Raw genomic sequence first — 16,837 nt, forward strand, 5'->3', positions numbered from 1 at the left:
GTTATTTTGAATTGAATTTTGAATTTTGGGGTCATTATCCTGCTGCGGTATGAATCCTTCATCACAAAGATGCAAACCAGAGGGTAAAGCATGTCTCTGAAGAATGAAGTGGTACTTCTCACCATCATGTTTCACTGTGGGTTTGATACTCAGCGGTATCATTCTCTCTCCTGTTGGTCTCCTTACATATGCCCTTCTGTTAATGTCATAAATCTCAAACTTGTATTGTGAAATGCTGTTATTTCTTAGCCCACCTCAAGCGTTTGGCCTTGTTTCCCCTCCTGAGAAGAGGTTTAGAGACTGCTACTCGTCCTCTGAGACGACAACAAGACAAACTTCCTTTGACAGTACTTTTGCTGAGTCGTGCGTTCTTTATTTAGCAAATTCTGTATCTGTGATGAAGTTGCTTTTCCATCTCTCAGGCAACTAAGCTTGATGTATTGATCTTCTCATGGTGTGATCACTTTTGGTCTGCCTGATCGTGCTTTGGATACAACTTATCCATTTTCTGCAAAGCGTTGTAGAGTTCCACGCACTGCCCCCTTAGAAACCTTTAGTCTAGACATGATTTAACGCTGAGAAAGCCCCTCTTTGCTTGAATAACAATTTGACTTCTAACACTTTCACTTAGTTCTGATGCCACAATCACAATGCTACTTAGTGAGCAACGATCTGCTGGAAACTTGAGGCGCAGCCATATTTATAACATGTGAACGCTGGCTGCAAGTTGAGTAACTGTAAACGAGCCTCTGATGAATCGATCAAATCCACCTGAGTGTCATCTGCACGCTTCAATAGAAGAGACACAACTCAAGGAAATCTGATCTTTTGTGCAAAGGAGTTAAGTCGGTCAACGCCACAAATTTGCTTAAATTTGATTGCTGACCTAGAAACAGTGCAGAGTCTTAAATCTTTCTTCTTCACTTTATGTGTCATAACATATTGTGTTTTAAAGTATTCCTGAATCCTCAAACTTTCTTATTATTTGCAGGTTTACATGAAAATATTCAAGATTTTTAACGTGTTATATTTAGCTAAGTGAAACTACACAACGTGGGTGGTTTCGGAATTACATTGAATGATATATTTTTCCTTTCCATCTTTTGAGCTCCTCCTACAGAGTTCGCAGGAAGGTTTGAATACAAGGTGACGCACATTCATGTTGTTTTGTTGGTTCATATCAAAAAGATCCTGCATGTCCTTTAAGTAGAATTAACACACAATAGTGTTAATTTTAGAAATCAAATGGAACAGAGCTGCTTCGCATTGCAGCAGCGGAATATGAGGAGGAACTACGGAAAATCTTTACATTTACCAAAAGGAAAATAGGCCTGTAACAGTAGGGCTGCACCAAATACTGCAACAAAGAACAGTATTTTGTCTTTTAACAAATATGAACTCTAAGTAGTTCAGTTCACCACTTTGTTCACGCACAGTCAACTTTGATTGTGACGTCTCAGACGGCACAAGAAGATGAGGTAATGGAAACGAAAGGAGCCTATAGACCAGATGGTTTGTAGAAAGAGTTAGGTGTTAGAAGAACATCAGGTTGACAATGTCTTGTGTCAAAATGTAAGAGGTTGTTGAGTCTCGCTGAGTCCGCCCCTTCCTCCCATCATCAGTTTTTCTTACTCATCTCTGAAAAGCATCTGTTTACTTACCATCCGGATTGTTTTTTTGCCGACGAAAGAGGAATGATAAGAAGCACAGTCATAACTTCTTACGAAAACACTCCTTAACCAAAGCCACTTTCCACTCAGATGTAAATCATATTACACATTGTTGTCAAAACAACCTGTTTAATGACGTCAAACTTCAGTCCGTGATGCACTTATTTATAGTGTAAATACATAGAAAGTAGCTATTTGCTCTCCTTAAATGATATGTTCACAATTTTTCAAATCTGTCCTAAAACAACAGTCAGGAGCCCAAATGAACATTGCTGTAAACATTCCTCCTGTTCATGCTGACCATTAGAAGATCCCTATATAATGCACTTACAATGTAAGTGTTGGGGTTAGAAAAATCCACCTTCTGTATAAAAATGTATTTCAAAGTTCGTTTGAAGCTCCAGCTGTACAAATTAGTTAAATCAAGTCAATCTCTTTTAAAGTTTCTGTGTTTTTAGTGCCAAATTTCCTCTTTTTGTTACTATACTTCCACTGCAGCTGAACAGGAAAACACTGTCGAGACACAGAGGGATGTTTTTTTTACTAAAAAGTCTGTAACTATGAAAGATATCTTCTATCAATCTATCTTTATTTGGCAAACTCAGACAAACCTTTAAATACATTTTTGCACGGAAGGAGGCTTGCAGATTTTGCCCCCCATCATTTACGTTGTAAGTGCGTTATGAAAGGATCTTCTAACGGTCATTATGAACAGGAGGAATGATTACAGCAAGGAAAACATGTTTCAATGTTCATTCAAGGCTCCTGACTGTTGTTTTAAGAGACTTTGTGAGCCCGTCCTTGTTGAATAATCTTAAGTAAATGCGTAACTGTAACACTGTGTTGTTGGCAGTGACCTTGAGACTGGCCCTGCTTACTAAATCAAGTCAGACAAAAGTTCCCTTGCCTCTGTCTGAGAGGAAGGAACTGTACGTTTCCAGAATAATGCAGGTAAACTATACATCTCCAGGTCACTGCGCAGAGACGAGGCCTGTCCTACATCAGCGCCCTCACAATGAGAGCTCAGAGATGCTTCTTGGTCTCCCTTTGTGACCATCAAGGAAATGAAGGGAGACCCGGCGCAGCTTTTACCGACCGGCCCTAAAGGACTCTAAATTTCCCCTCCAAATCGTCGCGTGTGAGAAGATTTCCTGTGGCTCGCTCACTGTGTGGAAGTAACCATATCCTCAAAGGGTTTTTGACACGCAACACCGGTATGAAGAAATATAGTGCACCTGTTGCTTCGGGGAGCCGTTTCCATGGGTGGTTCTGTACACTTTATCTTTGAGGATTTAAGCAGATCAAGGGGATTTTGGGGCTAAGAAGAGGAAGTGTTTGTGGTCATTTTCAAAAATGGATTGTTTCCATGTCGATTCTCTATACTTTTTTTTTTTTTTTTTTCCCCCATTTTCTTTTCCATTACTCAGGGATTAACACGTTAGCTTACCGAGGCCACTTCATGTGTACAAACTGTTAAACGTGCAGCTCCCCTCCTAAAACAACAGTCCAAAAACAGATCATATTACATAAATAAATACCCGAGTCTGTTTTTATATAATGGCTGAAACGAAAGAACGACATGACTAATGATGGAAGAATACGCAACCAAGCTGACTGATATTGAAATAGATTGTTTTATGTGAAAAGAGTGAAGATTAAAAAGGTGTGAAATTACCACAAAAGGTTTTGCTCCTTTTGTCATTTTGCTAGATAGTGGTTAGATAGTTTGTGCCTGATTGAGAAAACAAATTATATATAATTTTTTTATATTTGGACGTATTGGGTCCCTCTTAAAGTGCAAAATTGTTAAAGAAATTATAATAGTGTGATATTAAAATGGACAAATAGAGTCCATTTAAAGTTCAGTGTTTGAGGTTGATGAAGACAAACATGAGAATTGAAACTTCCTCTCACAGTTTTATTATTATTATTATTATTTCAGTAACCATGAACTGAAGCTAAGAAACATGGCCGACCTTTAATGGACTTTTAAATGACTTTAAAGCATTGAGCAGGGATAAGACTGGTATATGCACCTCTTTCATCTGAAACACTAAATTATTTGTTTCAACAAACTAGTTTTATTAAATGACTGGTGAGGTTGTTTCAAACAAGGAATGAAACATAATTTATGTCAGTTAATCGCTGATAAAACTGGAATTCTGGCAAATGGCCTTTAGTGGTCGTGGTTTAAGTAGCACGTTTATGTACAGAAGCTAATCAACAGATTGATCAGTTTCTTAATCTGATTTGGATTGTTTGTGTTTCTTGGTCTTGTACGTGTCTGAAACATGTAATACTGTCCAAACTAGTCATTTTTTTCATTAAACAGTGTGAAATAAATGGGGATGTATTAAAATAGTCTGCTAGTTGTTTAAAATCTGTTTAAACCTTTACACGCCTACTTTACAATTCTAGTTTAATTATGGCAAAACTCACTCAGGTGTGTAATTGTTTTAAAGTAAATGTGATTAATGTTCAGTCTCCTCATCACTGCTGGATCTATGAAGTGATCCAGTAGCAAAAAATAAAACTAAAAGACCTTTACAAAGTTGATTCTGGCTCTCCTGCGGAGTCAGTATATACGTTTGAAATAAAGCTGAAAAATGATCTCTGGTTTGCTAGCTCACCCATTTGTTCCACTTGGGGAGGCATTACAACCAAATCCTCTTGAAAGAGTTTAGGTTTAGTTGTTTGAGTCGCTGATGATTTCTCACAGCTTCCTATCCGGAATTCCAGCCGACTGCTGGTGGCTGCAGGCGTGTAATTTGTGCCAGATTTGCAATGTCGTATCCACCCTGTGACCCCCACCGCTGCACAGAGACACATTGTGCATGAACCTCCATCTCTATGTAGCTTGATGAAAATATACATGTTATATATATAACAGCAATAGGCTATATTTCACACAGGTTTCAAACCTGTAAAGTGACTTTGTTGGCTTAAACACGTATCTAGTTTCCTCAGAACGGTGAAATTTGCAGAAAGGGTGAGTGATGCACCTACTTGTTAACACATGAACTTACAAGAGCTGCTCCTCTGCGTCTTAATGAGGCCCCAGCACCTTAAAAAACAAGTCTGTCACTAACAAGTCCTATTTATGTCCCAACACGGATCTGGAAAAAACTGACAAATTTATCACATAAAAGCTGATTAACATACAGCACCTGAGCCACAGATGAGATATATGTGATGTGCTGTTATTGTGACTACGTCTGTTTTTTCTATTTATTTTTCCTTTAAACTTTAACTCAATGCAACTTTATACTCAAACCTGCAATACTTGCTTTTTTTTTTTTTTTGGCCACTCGGCATCAGTGGAATCAAGCTGTGAACAGAAAACTGACATTATTAACACTATTTGAGTTGATATTTTTATTTCCAGTTTTTCTGTTTTTTTAAAATTTCGAACATGCTGAAAGAAAAAACCAAATAAAAATATATAAGTAAGAAAACAAAACAAACAAAATCATCAACAAACATATATATATAAAAAACAATTCAAATAAGGCCTTCCATGTTCAAAAAGGAAGAAGTTAAATACTTTTTTAGTCTTAAAAAATAGTTTTATGATTAATATGAAAACTCAACTATCTGCCACCAGAGTCCATGATATTCATCTCTATCAAATCAAACAAAAACCAAAATTCAAACAAAACAAGGAAACAGTCAGAATAATTACAAACCAAACACTCAAACAACACAAGAAAAACAAAACAAAATGTCACAAATCTATCAGGTTTCAATATATTATTTTATTTATTAGATTAGTTTTCCACATGTTTTCATGTCTTCACTGCTGTTGTTCTTTACATTAACTCCTTTGATTGTAACACAATGATATTTTGCATTTTTCCTTACTAAATATGGGGAACTTATTAACACTGTTGCCTGTTTACATCCAGCTGAGCATTGATTTAACGTGTGTCCACCTGCTGAATGTAAGTCCAGCATTCATTCTCCTTTAACTCTTGTTTGGTCTCCACTTAGCTACTAAATGCTTCACTTTCTTCACCAGCTAGTTGCTGATGTTGTCTTTCTGTGACATTTGGTGCTCGGCAGGTCGTGTACAATGTTTTAGAGCTTTTTGGCTGACAACAGCTGCTTGCTATGAGTTACACTGAAACAGTTAAGTTAACTCATGGCAGGATTTTTCATTTTTTAATTTCCTAAAACAGCTGAGCGATGTAGTTTTTTTATCAAACGCTGCTCAAACAGAACTACCTTAGTATTTGTGGGAAATTTCAGCCACCGATTTGCAGCTCTGAGTATTTTTGGAGTTGGTCGGTTTGACCAAAAATAAACTTCAGTGGCCTTGTTCATCATCATAAAGAAACCCAGTGCAATGACGTGGCTCATTAATGTGTTTTTAATGGATTTTGGGAAACAATGGAGCTCTAAGGCACAGAGGAATAAGCTATATAGGCCTTTGGATGCACAGACAATAACAGTTGGATCAATTCATTGTTGTTTTTCCAGCTTTTCGTGGGTTTTGTTGACAGTAAGAAAAATATAGAAATATCACCAGCCTTTTCCTTTAAGTAGGCATGAACCAACTCTCTATTTCCAGTGTTGGTGACTCAATGAAGACAACACCCATCAGTTGATCCGCTCCTCTAGCAGGGTTAAAGAAAAGTGAACGAGGAGCAGAGTGGCTGTTGTGTAAGTAAATAGGTTTTCTCTGATTGACTGAGCATGTAAATGCAAATTTTAGTGCACTAGGAAAACTAGATCATACCTCAAACAAAGCCAATTACCCATGTGAGCTAGAACTTATTGCTATTATGCCATATTTATATTTTTACAAAGGTTTTTTTTCTAATGGTGTAGTTAATTTCTAGTAAGAGACATGAGAACATTTCATCTCTCAAAAATTCTCTCAGAAGTTTCCTCTGATACTTTTATTCACTAACAGTTCAGCTGGATTTTATTTGTAAAAATGTGAGAGCACAGACATGGAAAACCTTCCCCTTTCTGCTCTGCGGCTCAGACAGATCTGCTGTTCTCAGAGATCTCTGAAGCACAACACAGAGGACTCAGTGGGTGGCAAACCCAACATGCTTTCGCCTCATCACTATGGATAAATGGATCCACTTCTTCCGGACGAGCTCAAGAGCATTTCACAATTCCATGAAATGAGAGAGTTGTTCCAAGAAAGCTTCATCTTCAGCGTTTGGTCTCGAGTCAACATGTTAACACACACACATACACACACGTACAGTATATATATATATATATATATGTTTAAACTCTCGTACGGCTTCAAGCGTATGTCGGCTCACGCCTCACAAAGACACGCAATAAATTCAGAGTGACACTTCATGAGTCGTGGTTAATGTAGTTAACCGCACAGTAAAGCAACAGAAAGTGTCTGAGACTTGCAACATAATTTCTTGGCTCAGCGTTGCATTTGTTGACCTTTTAATGTGTTTTTTACCGGATCGTCAGATATCACAACAAATTAAAAATCAGTTTGTGTATCTCATGCAGCTCGCAATATTTTTTTTTAATTAGCTCATACGAAGTGAAGTCTCTGGAGAGACGGCGTTATTTCTGCAGATTTCTGAGTTTGGTTTGTGTCCTCTGTGAGCCCCAGTGCTCCTTCAGCAGACAGTTTGGTTGTCTGATGTGTGACTGTTGATGCAGCTGAGGCGCATTGAAGTGGTTGAACGTGTTGTCGGCTGTGGCCGGAGGAGCAGACATGGGTGTCTACTGATGTGGCTCGGAGGGACTAAATCATCCATTTGCCACCAGCTTTGTTTTTTTGAACTCAGGGCAGCAAACAAATAAATACTTTCCATTCCAGGATCATCTGCTCACTGTTTATTTACTCACACTTAACTTTCTCCTGCTGCCTGACCTGTGCTCCTCAGTGTGAGGCAGAGGCAGCTTTAATAACGGGGACATAATTAGCTCTGGATTGTGTATTAACTCTTCAACAGATTAGTCTGAGCCTGTTTGTGTCTGTGCAACAGTGATACAAGTGGAGCTTCCCTAAAAAAGATATTCAAATTAAAGAACTTCTTACATTTGACTCGCCAATTTCCATTGGAAATCTGAGACAAACAGAATTTACATACACAAGTTCTCCAAACACCTGCACCATTCTGTTTAGATGTTGAGCGAGCTGCTTTTAGTTTTATGGAGATATTAAGTCTATTTTGGGTCTTGACTGTGCCGGTGTGGTTTACCAGCTAACAAAAACAAACCTCAGCGGGTGGCAGCATCATAAACATGTCAGATTAACACAAGAAAACAAACTGTAAAATAGCAGAAAAGCAACCTGCACTCCCTTTGTGCCATTAAAAAAAACTTTATAACCTACATTTGAATTTTGCAAGTTTATAATAATGTACTGGCCCACAAACATGAATTTTATAACCGATGAGAGTTCCCTGCATCCTTTACACACAGGTACTTATTGCTATAATATGTCTTGCAATACTACAGTCTATAAAATCTATAATTGCATTGAAATTGTGGTAAATAACAACTAAATTGCAAAAAAAAAAAACATATCAATGCTTCTTTAACATTTCTGTGTGTTTGTGTGAGTTTCAGTGATAAAAAGCATCACTATCACTTTATCTTTTAATGTTTTTTTGTAATATTCTTGTAAAATGATTTGTGATGTTGTTACAACAATCTGGCATTTTGTATATTTGCATTGAGAGGCTACTGTAACACTGTGCTGCTTGCAGCTCCTCCCATCCAGCTATAAGAGCCCAGCTGACCAGGTAGTCAGGGTCCATCCCTAAAATAGGCCAAAGCAAACTGATGAAAAGTCGGTCAGCTTTATTTGACACGTATTTTCTCCTCAGGTGGTTATATGCAGCTTTCCTGCTATATTGAGATGTAGCGTCCGTCCTTGAGTTGGTTTTCGGGCTGATCTTCCAGAGGATTTGGAGCTGGGACTGCTAAGTTTTAATGATGACTTTTGCCATGCTGCGGCCTGTGGCGACGCATTTGATCTATTCAGACTTCAATATCACATCCGAGGACGATGAAAACCGCAGCGAAAGCGACGACAGCTCGGAGCAATCTTACTGTAGCGCCGAAAAACGAAGAAGGATTTCAGGCAACCTGGAAAGAGACACCACGTCGGTGATAAAACAGAGGAGCGCGGCTAACGCCAGGGAGAGAGGTAGGACCCAAAGTGTCAACACCGCATTCACAGCTCTCCGGACTCTCATACCCACCGAACCGGTGGACAGAAAGCTCTCCAAGATTGAAACTCTTCGCCTGGCGTCCAGCTACATTTCCCATCTGGCCAACGTGCTTCTTCTCGGAGACGGCGGCGCGGATGGTCAGCCCTGCCTCGGCGCGGTCCATGCGCAAGGAGAGAGCGGGGCGAAGCAGCCTCGGACCATCTGCACCTTCTGTCTGAGCAACCAGAGAAAAGGGGTAAATGCTGTTTTATATCTCCATAATCAAACAGGCTTTAACTCCAGTCCAGTTTAAATACAACTGATGCGTTAAATGTGCGAAAAATATCACAGAACATAAAACAAGCTCTTGAGCTCTGAGCCCAGACACGATTTGTTGATCTTGATCAAGTTTTATAAGAAAGCTGTGTTTGCTGCAGCATCTGTTTATCTATTAATCATGGCCATTTTTATGTAACTTTAATATTTTTTTACTGGAGTAGTGTGCGTAAAAGCGCTTTTACGCACAGCATCTTGACACTGGCAGTAAATTACTCACACAAGCACACATAGATTTTTACTGTAAGACTTTCACTGTGGTGCAAATATTATGTGATATACAACATATTTTCAAGCTTAATCTTGCATTTGCAAATTAATTGGACAGGAAATGTTGCTGTTATGAATTGGTTGTTGATTAGTAGAAAATAAAAAGTTTATTGCCGTAGACAAAAAATAAAAAGACGTCTGGGGTAGATACATTAAATCTTGTTCAATCTGTGTATGACTGAAGCATTTCTTTCTTTCCAGATAAAGGATGGAAAAGACTGTTTAAAAATGCGAGGGCTGGGTCCGCTGCGAATGAGACGCTGACTGAAGACCAGTGAATGATTAGCAACCTGAAAATCCTCAAAGACTTTCTCAGGGAAGAGTCAAAGCTGGTGTTACATAGACAGACAGACACAAACACACACACACACACATGCACATGCACATGATGTACATGCTGGATCAAACGATGGAACCAAACAGACTATTTATACGTGACTGAGAAATTTAAGCATAAGTTTTTCAAAGATGCAGCGCATTTGTTTGAAACTTATGAGTGTTTGTCCTTTTTTTTTTTTTTTTTTTAAATAAAATATATTTTATCAAAATATTTCTTGATTCCTAATTTTGATGATTAGGTGTATCTCAACAAAGCTTTCACACAAAAACAATGTTAGTTTGTTGTATTCGTATACAGTGTATGAGGATAAAATGAAGAAAAACATTGAAAATGTTTATGCATCTTTCTGGGACCAACAATCTTTTGAGACCTACTGTGTTTCTAGTTGGGTGGTGTTTGAGAAAGGTTGCTCTTATTATATAAGAAATAGTTCATTTGCAGTTTGGAAAATGACTGTTCTCAACTCAAATTTTTAGCTATAATTTATTTTTATTACTATATTTAGCATATTTTTTGGCAACACTAGATGCTCAAGGAACATACTGTATTTGTTTTAGTTGTATCTTTGGCTCCATTTAAAACCATATATCTTCTTAAGCTCGAACTCTAAGATAAAAAATCTGAGATCACACACACACACACACAGTCCATTGTTTCCAGTAGTGTTGCCAAAATGTTGTTTATGAAGCCGACGGAGTCACAGCAAAGGTTTCAAGGTTTCTGGTGTCATTGCCCGGCATATTTTTTCCAAATGCTTTGAAGTCTGTTATCGATTAGTCACGGCAAATAGTAGCCCACACTCTGCTTGGAGCCCCCGACACAGCTGTTGGTATGTCAGAGGGATAAATCACTGCTGTGGGCCCAATGGACAGGGAGAGATGGGACCAGAGGTCAGAGGTCAGAGTGGAGCCCAGAAGTGAAACCCTGTTGACGTGTAATCATGGCAAATGATGCAAATATAATCGTGTTGTTGACCTAGAAGATGCTTTTCTATCTGTGATTTCATTTCTTATTAGTTCACATGTCAGCAGAGGTTGATGAATCACCCTGAATCTGACAGATCATTACTCTTATTTTTGACTCCAGGAGTTGATCAGTTTTCCCTCGTAGATGTCACGTTCTCTTGCAACATGCTCTCCGTTGCACAGAGCCAATCGAGGCCACTTGCACTTGGAAATATTTCATAACTGCTGAGAAATCAGGCTGCGAAGCAAAAGAAGTCCAGTCCCTGTGGGCTTCTTCTCTGTCTCCTCCAATCTGAAAAAGTCACTCGAGTGATCGGTCTAACAGGCGGATTGCAGCTCAGACACACAGACAGCTGAGCCCAAGTTCCTGTCTGGCATCGCTTTGAATCAGACTACAAACTCAGTCCTCAGAATGACAGAGGAAAGCTCCCCGGTGACACAGGAGGCTGTATGGAAAGTGAATTTTAAGGCAGTTAAAGGTGCATGCTGGGGGTCCAAGCTCCCCTCTTCCCCCTCCATCCCCCTCCCCCACCTGCCCTGTCAGGCTAATTGGAATTTGCTGTGCGAAGTCCTCCATGCTCGGGGTCCAGCAGGCCTCCTCAAATGGCTCCCAGAGGCTCCCACCGGCAGGAAGATGTCACGGAGGCACAGGAAGGGAAAACAACGCAGCCGACCTGTCGGAGGAACTCTCTGTGCGGCGGGCTTTGGGTCAGCGCCAGTCTTGACATCATCCGGCGCTGGGACCCAGATGTACAGCTCTCTGGTGGAAGTTGTCAGAGCGAGTGAACCAAATAGTGAGTTTTCAAGAAATTCGGAAAGGAGACTTTTTTTTTCCCTCCAAGATGACAGGTAACAAATTGATGGCAGAATAAACCGGGGAGAAAAGCAAAGGCAGCAAATAAGGTCAGTGTGGATCTGTTTAACATGTCTGACAGGCGAGGATGTGGACCCACCTGGGGACCCCTGCAAAGGTTTGTACTTTACTTTGGTGAGTTTTTCTCTTCCTCGGACACTCGCATCTCTTAATCCCAAAAGAGATTTTGAGCAGGAGGAAATTCAGTGAGGATTAAATGAAGCTAGACAGCAGTTCCAACCCCTTCTGCCAGTTTTTTGACCTGAAAGGAAAAATGACCTAGATAGTTGTTGTTTTTTTTGAGAAAGTTAGAAACAGAAAACAAGAAAAATAAACATGTTTCTTCTCTTTATTATCTTATATTTCTGCTATATTAAGTTTTTTCTTTGAGGGGCAAAACCTTGTAACTTTATGTAAATAAATATAGTTGCACAGAGACAGAGGAAAAGAGATGTTCTGTCCCACCTTCTTCTCTGAGACTCAAGGCTTAAAATAAACCAAAATAAAAAAACTTAATGACAATTTTCAGAAGATATGGGTGCAGGATTTGGATGCAAGATGGCTGCAGTATTGCAGCGTACGCCTAAAACAATATCATTAGTGTAAAAATGTGTCTTTTTTATTTTGCCCATTGAGCAGCTCAATGCTATATTGTACATGACAGATTGCAGTTTGTGGTTCTTGTTTCCACTTTTGGGGGAGATTTATTCATGTATACTGACACAATGTAACATCTTAAGCTGCTCATGTTGAATGACAACAAATACTTTTTACATGATCAAGCGTACAGGAGAGGAAACAATCACATTCAGGAAGCACAATTGAAAACATCTTTACAGATTAGACACAAATCACAGCTCTGACAGCACTGACTGCTCAAACAACCTCCCAAAAGAAGAAGAAGAAAAAAAAAAAAAGGTGAAATAGATGATCCAGAAACGGGAAGGATGTAACACATTTTTTTCAACTTCATCTGGGAGCGCAGTCCTGATTCCCAGATGGGTGCTTACCTTCAGCATTTTGTAGTCTTGCCAGAGAGCTCTTGTTAGAAACAAACCTGCACATGGTAATATTTTAATAGCTTTTGCTTGAAGCAGAGGCTGTTTCAACATGTTTCAAACACTCACTGGCTGGTGAGATGGCCCCTTGCTCAACCTGGATGTCAAGGATATTAATGGTTCTGAGTCACTTTGTGGCTCGGGACTCAGATACCTCGCTTCCGATTTTTACTGAACATGATTTTTCCAGAGGGGGAGGAGGAGGAGGAGGAGGAGGAGGAGGAGGAGGAGGAGGAAGTCTGCCTGACCGTCAGCTGAGCTTCTGTGGGGGGGAAAAGTCTGTCTGAGGAGCTGGTTGTGTCTCCTGAAACATACAAGAACAATTGTTTTCATGTGCCAGAGCGTTTGGCAAGGCCTTCAGACAGAGGGAGGATGATGGAGGGCTGTGCAGTGAATAGGGCCGGTGGGTGTGGGGAGTTGGTAGAAGGAAATCCCAGAGAAGAAATTACTGAACAATTACAGACCATCAGCTCTGTTCTGCTGCAGGCTCAGACAATCAACCCCGCAGCATTCAGCAGCCTGTCAAAGGTGAGAATCCAGCAATACAGACTTAAAGGGGCTTTTGCTTCCTTAAGTAAACAATTGAACAGTCAGTGTGATGCAGCTCTGCAGCCTCAAGCCGCTCACAAAGACAGGATGATTTCAGCATTACCCTGATCAAAGAGAAGAAAAAAATACACTGAGTTACTATAAAAGTGCTGCATATGTTTATTATTATGAAATGTATGTGTTAGATATAGGTCAATGAAACCCGCAATAACTGACTTTTTGGTCACTTGGAGGCAGCGGAAGCAAGCTGTAAACACAACGTTGACATATCATCAATTTATGGAGTTGATATGGTAAACTTGTTAGTTCATTATCATCCAGGAGATACAGCACGATATTATCATTTATTTTTGCGTGTTTCTGGCCACCTGATGAATATTATATATTATAAATAGGCTAACAATAATCAGTACAGACATTCATGGTCTGCAGAGGATGAATCCTTTTGACTTTGTTGATCCCCTGAGGTCTCCTCTAGCACCACTGCGAGGTTGATATTTGTGGCTTTGAGTAAAATGTCTCTATCAGATGGATTGTTATGTTCTGTTTATCTGAATGAACTGTAATAATGATTATAATGACAATAATGATCTCCTGATTTTTTATCTAGTACCATTATCAGGTCAAAATTTTATTTTGTCCAACGTTATGGACACATTATGACAAAAAAACCCTGCAAAACTAACAATATTCTCATTAGCCTCAGCTGTAGCAAATGTTAGCAAGCCAACAACAATACACATCCCTGCAGATGTCAAAATCACATTATGAAGAGATGTTTTTTTTTATTAAATTAGATGGTGATTACATGGTAAAAAATCACCTGCTAAACATCAGCATGTTAGAACGCTGACATTAGCGTTTAGCTCAAAGCACAGCTGTGCAGTGTACAACCTCATAGATCCGCTAGTGTGGCTGTAGACTCTAGTCATGTTAGAGCTTTTTGCAGAAAACAGCTGCCTGCCTGTTAAAACCAAAACAATGAGCTGAAAGTTGCTGAGAAGGTAGCACTGAGGTGAACTGCAGAATTGGGTGATTCATCTGTGGCTTCTTCACTATGATAGTTGGCATGAAAATACTGAGGCTCCTCACTGAGATCCCAGCTGTATAGCAGTATATAGGCTGCAGCTTTCTTGTGCTTTATTTCTGACATCTCACCACAGACCTGGCACAACATACGCACACACACAGACACACAGACACACAGACACACAGACAGACACACAGAGACACACAGACACACAGACACACAGACACACAGACACAGACACAGACACAGGCACAGACACAGACACAGACACACATCACTTGTTCCCCAGCTGTATTACCATACAGGGGCTTTCTCATGCTTTCACACATCTCACAGAACACCTGGCACAGTGTGCACGGTTCACACAGACTCACACACACGCACACAAACACACACACCTTACTGGAGATGACACTTGTGTGACTGATCAAAATAAAATGCTGTTTTTTCTCTTTTTTGCATAGGAAAGTATATGCGGTAAATTTTGACCCATGACAGATGTTACAATAATCACTCGTTTTAATGTAGAAGAAAATATAAACAAGGTATTACAGGAATTATTTTGTCTATCAGATCATCTCATGGTCTTATTTGCCTGTTTTGTTCATCATAAGAAATAAATGTCATTATCAGTTAAATGTGGTCTAAGGTACATAAAATATCAAAGTTAGTATATATATATTATGGTTATGGATGAATGATAAGTAACTTAGCACATAAAACATTTTACTGGATGATAATTCGTGTTTTTTTCAGTGCAAACACTAACAGTGTAAACCCTTTTCTAACACAATAGGTGGGTTGATTATTGATGCTCGCTACATACTGTAACCTTTTTATTAAATGATTTTTCATTTAATGTTTTCCAGAGTTTCTTTTACCTTTGCCATTCTGCCCTAAAGAGCTACTAACTAACTAACTAACTAACTAACTAACTAACTAACTAACTAACTAACTAACTAACTAACTAACTAACTAACTAACTAACTAACTAACTAACTAACTAACTAACTAACTAACTCGCTGTCTTGGTACAAGAAACTGAGCCTTGATGTGCACACTGAGGCAATATGCAAGAATTAACAGAAAAGACTGTAATTCCTGCAGAGGTTAAATGTGTTTAATGTTGACAGGAGGGTGATGGGGTCATTTTACAGATCAATCATACTGTAGAATCAGTCCTGACCTACTTTGTTAGTTTGGGAATTTAAAAGAATCAAGTGGCGACTAAAATATTTTTATGGAGTTTTACATCCTTCCTTCTGGTCAGAGATACAGGTTTAAAATTTGATGCATCAGCTTTTTATTTCTAATCCAACACAAACTGTCTCTTGGTTCCCTTTGTCTTAAGTTTTTTTTTTCTTTTATCTCATGAGCATTTCATTGTGTGTACAATACCGGCATTTTTAATGTCTTCAGTTGTCTTTGTTGTGTTCATGATTTATGTTTTCATGCTGCCTTGCTGCAAAAAGAACTTCCTCTTGTGGGACAATAAAGATTTGAACTGGACTGAAGTAAGATTGGATTTGTTTTCATTTTAGTTGAGAGTTTAATTGCCATTTTAAGGGATCTTCCCCCTGACAAAATAGACAAAATAATCTTAGAGTATCATCTTTTGGCCTCTGCAGCCTTAAAATGTTGGTACTGGTATGGTACATCAAAGAGCTATATATCTGTCAAGCCCCAGTAAACATGCACAGTCTTCATGGGAAAGTCTCAGTGCACAGGACCTGTGGGAGAGACGGCGGAACCATTGGGACGTTTCATTTCAGAAAACAGAGCAAACAGTCAGAGGATTTCCTCAATCAGAGGCTAAAGAGTGTGCAGTGAACAACCTCGCTGACAGAAACATGGAGGCCAACACTAGCAGCTGGGCGTGCTAACAACCTCTGGGATTTACTGTGGCGTGCAACACCCTTTAACCACAGCTACAGCCAGAATCAAACACATACAAACACACATCACACGTGCACTCACTCACATTTACACCGACAATTAAACCTTTAGAGAATCACAACTTTGATAAGTCGCACAAGCTTCAGCAGTTTTCGTCACTGACCTTTATTTTTTCTGCGTGTAACACATAGTTTGAAAAATTCCCCAGAGCTTGATTAAGATGGTTTACTAAAAGTTGCACTGGAAAACCAGAACATCTGCGCTGACCAACAACCGAGAGATATTTCAAAAGTCTAAAAAATGTGGAGTATCATGCTTTTGTATTTATTGCTCATACTGAGATTACTCCTTGTCATAAATCTCAAACAAGCTCACAGCTGCAGTTACTTGCTTGCAGTAGGAAGTGGCCAAAAAATCCTCATTTCCACTGATGTTCTGTTGTAACATCAGTAAATTTCTGCGTCCCTGCGCCCGTTGTGCCAGCTGCTGCTGAATGAGGTATTGTTTAATGCAGATGGTGGAATCCAAAGACCTCACTCTTCTTCCCTTCTCCAGAAAGCCAGCCCGCTATTAATAACCATATATCGACCTCCTTTGTCAACAAGAGCGACACATACAAATAATATGGTTGAAGGGGGACAATGGGGAGTTCCCTGGGATGAAAACAACAGGATGAGCCAGCCTCGTATGTGTGAGTATGTGTGTGTGTGTGTGTGTGTGTG

General features: G+C 39.4%; 1 protein-coding gene across 2 annotated transcripts; it reads left to right on the top strand.

The window, feature by feature from the left end:
* Positions 1-5,470: 5,470 nt before the first annotated feature.
* On the top strand, positions 5,471-9,924 carry tcf15 (transcription factor 15). Of its 2 annotated transcripts, XM_044351878.1 has the most exons (3): positions 5,471-6,332; positions 8,492-9,074; positions 9,626-9,924. In XM_044351878.1, the coding sequence occupies exons 2-3, from the start codon at positions 8,598-8,600 to the stop codon at positions 9,686-9,688; spliced, it is 540 nt and encodes a 179-aa protein (XP_044207813.1). In that variant the 5' UTR covers positions 5,471-6,332; positions 8,492-8,597; the 3' UTR covers positions 9,689-9,924. The 2 variants fall into 2 exon arrangements, with proteins under 2 accessions (XP_044207813.1, XP_044207812.1); XM_044351877.1 differs by lacking the exon at positions 5,471-6,332 and having other exon boundaries at positions 6,346-9,074.
* The last annotated feature ends 6,913 nt before the right edge of the window (positions 9,925-16,837 follow it).

This window comes from Thunnus albacares, chromosome 5, assembly GCF_914725855.1.
Source record: "Thunnus albacares chromosome 5, fThuAlb1.1, whole genome shotgun sequence".
Lineage (NCBI taxonomy): Eukaryota > Metazoa > Chordata > Actinopteri > Scombriformes > Scombridae > Thunnus > Thunnus albacares.

Coding starts and splice junctions, on each gene's coding strand:
- tcf15 (XM_044351878.1), top strand. CDS start 8,598: ATGATGACTTTTGCCATGCTGCGGCCTGTGGCGACGCATTTGATCTAT. Junction 9,075..9,625: donor TGAGCAACCAGAGAAAAGGG/GTAAATGCTGTT, acceptor CTTTCTTTCCAG/ATAAAGGATGGAAAAGACTG.